This window comes from Corvus cornix, chromosome 1A (assembly GCF_000738735.6).
Source record: "Corvus cornix cornix isolate S_Up_H32 chromosome 1A, ASM73873v5, whole genome shotgun sequence".
Taxonomy (NCBI): Eukaryota; Metazoa; Chordata; class Aves; order Passeriformes; family Corvidae; genus Corvus; species Corvus cornix.
Genome location: NC_047057.1, coordinates 1,498,280 through 1,508,003, shown reverse-complemented (window position 1 = coordinate 1,508,003; position 9,724 = coordinate 1,498,280). Strand labels below are relative to the sequence as shown.

Genomic DNA, 9,724 nt, shown 5'->3' with positions numbered 1-9,724 from the left:
AAACACACTGAGGAGCATATCTACCCCCATGGCTTTTCCTGCCTTCACATTCCAGCAACTTGTGGATCCACTGAACTAAAAACACTTCAGACAAATGGCTTCTTGCTGAAGAGGCCACAGCATTTTTCCAAAGGTTCCAAAATTTACCGAACTCGTAATGACCGCAGCCGGCCACCCAGACTGCGATTGAGAGATCAGGATGTTCATAACCCAAGGCTACAAACTCACTGCTTCTTCCCTTGGAAAAATGAAACTGAGGCTGTGTTTTCTCTCCTCTGGTTCCTTTCTACCTCGGCGAGAGAGGCACACGGCAAAGGCTGTTCATTGTTCTGCAATTTTCAACTCTTCTTGTCTGCCCAAATCCACGGCTGCTTTGTATAACCCCGTGAGCACGGCTGGGTGGGGCCAGTCTGCTCCCTGGAATGGTATCCCACAGTGATCCGTGAGAGAATCTTGCTACCAATACGGAGAATTTCAGGAGGACACAAATCCAGCTTTGTTGTTATCATATATCCAGGCTCTGTACCGCCCAACAGAAGAAAAACATTGACCTCAGTTTCATGAGGCTGACACAAGCACAGGGACAGAAGAAGGTGGAGAGGTCTGGAGATCTTCCATAGTGACATCAAATCACAGATTCAGGGTTTGGGTGGGAAGGGACCTTAAAGCCCATCCAGTGCCACTCCTGCCATGGGCAGGGACACCTCCCACTGTCCCAGGCTGCTCCAGCCCCAATGTCCAACCTGGCCTTGGGCACTGCCAGGGATCCAGGGGCAGCCACAGCTGCTCTGGGAATTCCAGCCCAGCCCCTCCCCACCCTCCCAGCCAGCAATTCCCAATTCCCAATCTCCCATCTAACCCTGTCCCCTGTCAGTTTAAAGCCATTCCCGCTTGTTCTAACACTCCATACCCTTGTGCAATGTCCCTCTCCAGTTTTCTTGCAGGCCCAGGAAATGGCTGAAGGCCTGGAGAAGCTAAAACAGGACACGTGGGACACAATTTTAGTAGGAAGGACAATTTCTGTTGGAACAGGGTATGATGGGCCTGGGTGAGCAGCCCAGCAGCAGATCTTCCTCAGCGACAATTTCCTGCAGGACTCATCAAGTCCCCTCATCTAAATTTTGAAAGAAGTAAGAAAAAGTCATCACAAGTTCACTTTAAGAGCAACGAAACCAACATGGGTTCATTCCACAATGTACATTTCAGCCTTCACTGAGGTGTATTTTATTATCCTGCTAATTAATTATGCTACATAAATCTCCACTCTGCTACGGTTAAAATGTGGCCTCTGCCCCGATGAGTTTATAATTCAAATAGATGAGGTACATGAGTTAAGGAGAAAGATCTAACACAGGAACCAGCAGCACAATGATTTGTAAATTTAGGTTGTGTCACTACAATTTAAAAAATATCAGTGGTGTTTAGTGGAAAATGTCGGGGTTTTCACTGAGCAAACAGGATGGGGAGCCTGGACAGGCGTTCCAGGAGCCTTTTTATTATTTTATTCCGTTATCAGTCTCACATACAGAGTTGAGACAGAGATGGTACAAAACTCACGCCATCACAGGCATCCAGAGACCCAGCCAAACCTAGAAACTCCAACCATTGTCTTAATGTCCTTGCTTGCTGTATAATTGTATCCTCTTCTATCTCCAAGTTTTCCCAGCTAGAGCTGATTCCTAAACTCTTTTTGCTTTATTTCTGAAAGCTGCTTTTTTCTCACACCTAAGAGCTTTTCCACCTTTTATGTTTCCCCACAGAAAATGTAAAGATTAAGGAAGAGGGGACACAATGGGAAGCAGGAGATGATTTGGGGAAGGATGGGGAATGGAGGGTGGCAGTGAAGGGGTGATGAAAGACAGCAAAAGAAGCAGCTGAATGGCCTTCAGTGCCCGATCATCTCCAGCACCTGGCCTGACAGACACCTCTTAGTTTGTGGGAAATACCTGTTACTTGTGCTGATCTAATTTCTCACCAGATCCCTGGAGCTGGGTACTCCTTGAAATGTTTATCTTCCCCAAACCCATAAAGACCATGAGACAAAATATGATATTACATTGTAGGACTTGCCTTTCCTGGAGAGGAATTGTTACAAAGCAACAGCAGTCACACCAATGCCATCTTTAACACAGAGATGAGGAGACCTTTTAGTTCATTTTATCACATTACATTTCATTTTATAGATGTACAGCAGACAACACTTCATTTTCTTGCTGAGCATTTAATATTGCCTGACCAGACTTTAAATGGGAATCACAGAACCTCTGCTGAATCATTTGGATACACCACCATCTCTAGGAACTTTTCAGGAGCACTGACAGCTTAAATTCCTGCAACTCCAAGTGAATCTCCAAGAGGCTCATCTTTCTTGTGTTTCAAAGGTCACGTGGTCACCTCAAAGGTCACCTCTGCTCCACTGGCAGCTTTTAAAGCACTGTCAGATCTTTTGGTGACTGAAAGATTATGGGTGAAACGGCCCAAAATCTCCCATCCTGATCTGTCCCTGCACCAGTGGTGAAGGAGTTGCAGGGTTCATCTGCAAGGATCTGTCTTGCTGATTTTGTCCTTCTTGCTGACAACAAATGAAAAAATTGAAGACATCCATCTTCAGCCCTATTCAGTGCCCACAGAACACTGCTGTGCAACAAAGTTGATTTAAGTCTGTTCCTGTAGATTTGGTGCTTCACTTGGCCCTTTATCACAAGGCTTTCAAAGCCTGCAGCTCTCTGAGCATCCTCACTCTGCCCACAAACACTTCCCCAAATATTTGGGAATTATTGGCAGATTGGCTGCTGCTCAACAGCTTCCAATTGGATCTCCGAAGCTGCGGGATGGGTTTGTCCAGAGATTTCAGATTTGCCCAGCCAGAGAGTCAGGGCAGTGACTTCAGGGTTCGTCTTCCCCACCAAACTGGAATAATTCCAAGGTGATTCATCGTAAAGTTTTTGGGCAAGGGGAAAGTCAACCCTTCTCCATCACCTAAGCTGCAGAGCTGAGTCTGAGCACATAAAATCATGGAATTGTTAAGGTTGGAAAAGACCTTTAAGACCATCGAGTCCAACTGTCAACCCAGCACCACCATGTTCACCTTTAAACGATGTCCCCAAGTGCCACATCCACACATTTTTTGAACACTTCCAGGGATGGTCACTCCACCACTACCACGGGCAGCCTGCTCTAATTCTTACCATTTGTAATGAAAAAAAATTCCTAATATCCAATATAAACCTCCCCTGGTACAACTTGAGGCCATTTCCTCTTGTCCTGACCTCACGCTGTCCCAGGCCAGGGCAGGGGGACGGATCACAACAGCAGCCAGGGTGAATTTGACTGGCACCATCAAAGGCAACAGAGCCAAAAACCATCAGCCACATGTGACAGACACAGCATCGTTGAAGTGCAGAGTGGGATATTACAGTACAGAAGGTCTGAAGGGCTTTTTCTTGAAGAAACTCTCCAAAAGAAACACTTTTTCTCCCTGATTTTTTTAATTTTTAAGTGAAAATGCAGGATGAGAAGGTGCTGGTCAAACAGTGGGAGGCTCTGATTTCCAACAGCAGTGTGGGAAGCCCTTTCAAAGGCACCTCTCCTTCTCTGCAAAATCACAGAATCATTGGGGTTGGGAAAGACCTCCAAGACCATCGAGTCCAACCCATGACTGATCCCCACCTTCTCCCTAGCACTGAGTGCCACGTCCAGTCCTTCCTTGGACACCTCCAGGGGTGGGGACTCCACCACCTCCGTGAGCATTCATTCCAAAGCTTGACAACCCTATCCATGAAGAAATTCCTCCTGATGCCCAAACTAGATGTTCCCTGGTGCAGCTTGAGGCCGTTTCCTCTCATCCCTTCGCTTGTTCCCTGGAAGCAGAGCCTGACCAGGCAACTGGTCCTTTGAATATCCTTCAAAATCCCTGCGTTGAGCTGCAGACTGAGCACAAATCGTTCCAGTTTCTTCTCCTTTTGGCAGCAAATCCTTGAGATTGTCAGGTAAGTGGGGATTGTTGTTGTGCACTTGATTTTAGCATCCCTGGGTCACAGCTCCTCCTGTGAAATGGGGGTTGTGGTGCCTGTCAGTGATAGATTTACTTTGTCAAAAGTACAACAACCGTCGTATTATCCTGCTCTTATATCACCTCAGAGCAAATTAAATTTGAGGCCAGCAGGACTGTTCAGCTGCTGAATCTTGTGCCCCATTTTCTGCAAGACAAGCCTTGAAATTGGCTGGCTGATGTCTCATTTCAGAAGGATTGATACCAGCGCTGCTCCCCTTGGAAATACAAGAGCGCATTGCCGGTACTGGGAGTCTTACTCACTGCAGTTCAAGTTCTTGTTGTTTCTCTTGCCTGGAGCTTCTACTTCCACAAACCAGAAAATATCCAAAGCTGCGTTCAGCAGGATGAAATACTTCTGTGAGCACTGGAATTTCTGAAGTCTTATCTCCAACATATGTCATGCTCAGCTGCTTGTGGTTTAATAAGGTAGAGCTCTGGCATGAGGGTTTTTCCTGGGGTTGAGGCATCCATCAACTCTTCCTCCCAAGTGGATTTGCTGGGATAGGTGATCCAAGTGGCTCCAACTCCCCCTCAGTGCCAACAGGACTTCTGGGACTCTCTTTTCTATCCAGCCACCTGTTCTCCCCCGAACTGTAGGGATTTAGGCTTGTTGAGCTGATGCCCGACAAATCCACAAGTCAAAATGTGGGGAACTTAATGGAGCTGGATTAAAATAAGAAATTTGTGGGTGGGATCTAAAAGCTTTTTACAGAAGTGGGGGGGGAAACCATAACTAAACATGGGAGAGTTGGAATGAGAATGTTGGGGGTTTTTGTCTCTTGTGCACATGAGGTTTTCCATGGTTCCAAAGGAAGATAAGACTTAAGGATTTTAATTTCAAGAAGCCAACCTGCAGCCTGCACCCGTTCACCTGAAGACTTGGAAAATGGCTGTGGACAATTGTAAAAACATCATTCCCTTAGTAAGGATAAGTAAAATAAAGGGGGAAAAATTAAACCAAATAACTGGACTTTTTTTAATGGTTAAGAGAAGGAAAACATCCTCATTCACAGCATTTTACCTGCCTTTGAAGAGAAACATCTCATACCTGCTCTGATTTCCTTCAGGGACTGCGTTACCAGAGGTTCTGTGGCTTTGACATCAGAAAAGCAGCAGTATTTTTCCACTTAACTTAATCTTAGCTATTATTATTCTGCAGCAGCAGAACACAGCGCAACATGGGAAATGTCAGGAGGCAAGAAACAATAAGGAGACATTTGAATCATATCTCTGCCTTGATTCCCAGCATTGAGCCAGGCAACTTCTTCTCCTGCCCCAGGAGTTTCTTCTTATTCACAGAAACAAAAAGAATTGATGGCAGCTACGTGCTGGGAAGAGAAACTGATTGTTGCTGTGCAGAAAATCCAAAAGACAACATAAACCAGCTTTAGTTCACACTTATTTAATGGTAACTAGGAATAACAAGGTCATCCTGATGTGTGACTAATCCTAGAGCCAAATCCTGATGCTTCAGCACACTTTTACTCAGTTCTGTACTCAGGCAGTTTGGCAAAGCTTCATAAGAAAACCAGAATTAAGTTTATTGCAAGAAGAGGAATGGGACCTGATTCTTTACTCATGCACCAATTTCAGCTTAATGCAGCTGATGTGGGGGTGACAAGCTCTGTAAGAAGGGTAAAATAGATCTCATTAAACTGACTGAGAGATGCCAACAGGACCAGGCTCATCTTCCACAGGCAGAACTGCTCCTACAGCCCAGATGGAATGTCCTAGTTTGAAAACAAACCAGTGGGAGGCACCAAGTCAGAATAGCAATTTGACAGGGAAATTAAAAAAAAAAAAATAAACAAAGGCAGAAAACACTGGTTTAAGCTGACAGAGTCAGGATACAACCTGGCACCTTGTTAGTCAGGGTGGTGGTAGCTGCAGTCCTCCTGAAGTGGTGGATGTGGTTCTGTTGAAGTAGTGATCCTGTAGAAGGGGCTACTCTTCCTCAGAAAGTTCAGTGGTGGCTATATAGCTCCTGTCCTCTGGAAATCCAGTGGAAGAGGGGGGTCTGTGGTGTTGGGAATCTCAGATTATATCCAGGATGGGATGCTTGGTTCCTCCCTCTGGGGGAGCATCTCACAATGGGGTAATGAGTCATGAGGCCAAGTGTTGATTAGGCTCATTAACAGAAGATAGTCCGAGGAGAGGAGGCAAGGAAACACTGTTCCACCTGGTTCCAACAGCTCCTGAGGATGGTAATAGAATACACTGCGACCCAGGGCATGGAAATTCTGGCCTCCACTCTGCTCCCATCTACACGGCTGGAAGTCAAAGGGGATTTCATTATTACCAATATAAAGGCATTACACATGAGGCAATTACACCTGTAGGAGATTGGTGTGAGCTGAACCTTTTTGTCTGACATTTCCACTAATGTTTGAAATGAAAGAACGAAATACTTGTGGTATTTTTTCAAATGTTAAAGCTGTGGTTGAGAGACCCCGTGGGTACATCAGCCCTGAGCACTGTTAAACCTCTTAGGTTTAGGGATTCCCAAGAATTCCCAAGAAACACCTAGAAAATATCAGGGGATAAACTGTGGAAAGGGATTGCAGGTAAAACTACCTTGGGAAAGGAGGGAAGCAATCCCTTTGTGTCACACAAGTCATACGAGGAACAAAACTCTTGCCAGTGGAGTTTGTAAAACACCTCCCGAGGGAATAAACCATATTTCCCAAAGAACTGCTCTGCCTGTGCCTCCTCAGGATTTCCTCTGGCATAGCTCTGCACCACTGTGGTGTTCCCTTGGGAAACTGGCCCAGTGGATGAGGAACAGCTCAGCACAAGCTCACCCCTCGTTTTCTTTTTTTATTATTGAGGGGAGGATGAGGAGGAGGAATGAAACCATCTTTAATTCCCAGTCTCTTCTAAATGGGGGGACTCTCTACCTAGCCAATCTGATCTCTATTAACAAGCTGTGACAGTGATTCATTCATCATCATGAACATTTTGTTTGTCAGTTTGGACTTTCTTTCATTTGAGCAACCAAGGAACCACCCATTTTTCCAGATATAGCTCAGAGTACTGAAACATTTCGTGAAAGAAACGTGAAAAAGAAAAGAAAAATTCTTTCCCCTGTTTTCCCTTCCATCAGTTTTCAGACTGAGACCCTTTTTTGTAAATTGTGCAAGGAAAAACGATGTTCTCGTGACCCTTCAGCCTCATTGTATCATATATTGTTAATCAAGTGAGATCTCAGCGTTCACGTGCTGCATCAGCCAGACCTCTGTTGATTTCTCCCCTTTCATTTAAAGAAAACATAACGTCCCACCTGTGGCTTTCCTTGGGTGAGGAGTGAAGGGAAAGGGCTGGTCAATGAAACCAGGCAGTGGTTTAGCAATTAGAGCCCAGGACTGAAAGTCAGCCAGGCCACAGTTCTGGGGGAGATTTGCTGCTGTTTGTCCTGATGAAGTTCCTCCTAAATGAGGTGATTAGTGCAGCTGTCAGGAATAAAAAGGTGGGACCCATCGATTTCATCCCCACTGCAGGCTCCAGGCCGTGCTGGAACAGAGCAGTCGATGGGAATTGCCAATTGACAGAAACAATATTGGCAAGTCGGCAGTTTGAGGAAAAACTCCCTCCAGCCAGTGCACAAACCTTTCACCGTTCAAATCACCGTCCTTGGGCAAAGGCATTGGCAAACCTGCTCAGAAAATCAAGGCAAATGAGCTTTTTTTTTGGCATAGCTGAATAGGAAATTGTGGAGCTGGGAGCTCATCTGCACAGGGGAAATGTAGCAGAACAGCTACACAGGAACATACTGAAGTGCACACCCTACCTGGAGATAAAAATCACTTTACTTTGGAGTAATTATTCTGTTCTGAAAACACACTGCTTATTCAGGAATAAAGTATCTTTTATTTCAGAATTAAAGTGCCCGTGCTCTTACTCTGTCCTTCTGCTAATGATCATAGATACAGCTGTTGATTATAATAAATGGAGGCTCTTCCACAACAGCTACGGTGGAATTCTTCCCCTTGTAAATAAGGAATTACCATGCTTCCAATTACCTCGTGTTTCAAATACAGCTCATATAAATGGATGCTCTTGACTTACCTACAGATTTCAGCAATTTCCATGCAATTAAATCGTTAAAGTGCAGCTTTGGGCTGAAAAAACACCTCTGGAAGAGCAGCATCTTTGACATGATGGAGTGAACCTGGTTTAAAAACACCCAGCAGCTCCGAGTGATGCAAATGATGGCTGTTCCTACCTTTCCTAAGGAATTCTGCCTCTACAACAACAATCCTGGGGTTTGCAGGGTGTTTTTAACACAAGCTCTCAAAGGATGTGACTGGAGAGGTGTCCTTATCCCTCAACTGGAAACAGGGAAAGTGAGGCAGCTCTTGGGAGAGGTTTGTTTGATGTTTAGTGAAAAACAACTTTTAGTTTTCCAGCCCTGGACAGGGTGACCTCCACCTTCCTTTTTTCTGAGGCCAATCCTGCAGCAAGGGATGGAGCATGTCCATGGTAAAGCAAGGATTGCGGACAAGGAGGTTGGTGTTCAGTATCCTGGAACCACAGCATCGTAGGATCACGGAATATCCTGAATTGGAAGAGACCCACACAGTGAGTGTTGGGTGTCAGAGCATTTCCCAGGTTGTGAACTGATTCCGATCCGTCCCCTCCAGCTGTTCCAAACCCACAGTTCCTGTGCCAAATACTCAGGTTTGCTTTCAGAGCTTGCGTCAAGGACCACCTGGGCTGGCTCATCTTGGGTCACCTTACTGCCTTCCCAGTGAAAACTGGGGGAAATAATTCTTAATAACATTGTAGCTTAAAGATATTAAATTAAGGGAAGCGTCAGCAACTCTTGTAGGTAGGTGTATTTGTGATCAGACTCGCTTGGGCTGTGACACACTACAAGTATTTAGCATTACTAATTCATAGAACACGTTAATTTAAGTACTTAGGGCACTTTATCCACTTTTTACTCTATAAACATTTAAATCCCTCACTGTTCAGCCAGCCCAGCTCCGTGAGAGTTCGGAGGGGATGCTTTGGTCCCTCACACCCCCACCCCGTTTCCTGCTGCTCCCAGGGCGAATGACGGCTTTTGGGCATAGGTGTCTTTGAAGGTGTATCTTATTTGGTCGATAATTTTTTGACCTGTTACTGATTTTTAACCTCTCACTGATTCTTAATCACCCGTCGGAGGTTTGGGAGGGGTGCCGTATCGCCGCCGCCATAAAAACTACAACTCCCAGAAGGCTCCGCGGCGCTGCACCGCGCTTTGATGCCGCGCGCCCCGCCCTCCTCACTTCCTATTGGGTGGCAGCCCGTCTCCCTCGCCTATGATTGGCTGCGGCGCGCCACCACACTTGTCTGCGCCGTATTTGAGGGGGCGCAAGATGGCGGCGGGCGACGCTGTGGGGAGGTACCGCGGCACCGTGGGCAGGAGCAAGGACCCTTCGGGGCTGCTCATCTCGGTTATCAGGTAGGGGCGGCACCGCTCCGCATCCTCCGGGCCCCTGAGGCTGGCCCAGGGCCGGGTGCGGGCCGTGGTGCACTGGGGAGGCCCGCCTGGGTCGGGCCTCGGGGGCACGGGGTCCCTCCTGGGCATCGGGTGCCCCTAGGCTTGGGTTCCCCCTGCTCCTGGAGTGCTGGGGAGGCTGTAGTGCTGGAGCAAACCTTGTCCTGCGGGCTCTCCCGCTGTCCTGC

The 9,724-nt window shown here is 46.6% G+C and overlaps 1 protein-coding gene across 2 annotated transcripts in view; it reads left to right on the top strand.

The window, feature by feature from the left end:
- The first annotated feature begins 9,387 nt into the window (after nucleotides 1-9,387).
- The window catches only part of EXOC4 (exocyst complex component 4), a 285,356-nt gene continuing 285,019 nt past the window's right edge, over nucleotides 9,388-9,724 (top strand). For both annotated transcript variants that reach the window (XM_039570880.1, XM_039570879.1), the window contains exon 1: nucleotides 9,388-9,500. In XM_039570880.1, coding sequence (XP_039426814.1) covers nucleotides 9,415-9,500 — 86 coding nt within the window. In that variant the 5' untranslated portion in view covers nucleotides 9,388-9,414. The remainder of the gene's footprint in view (nucleotides 9,501-9,724) is intronic.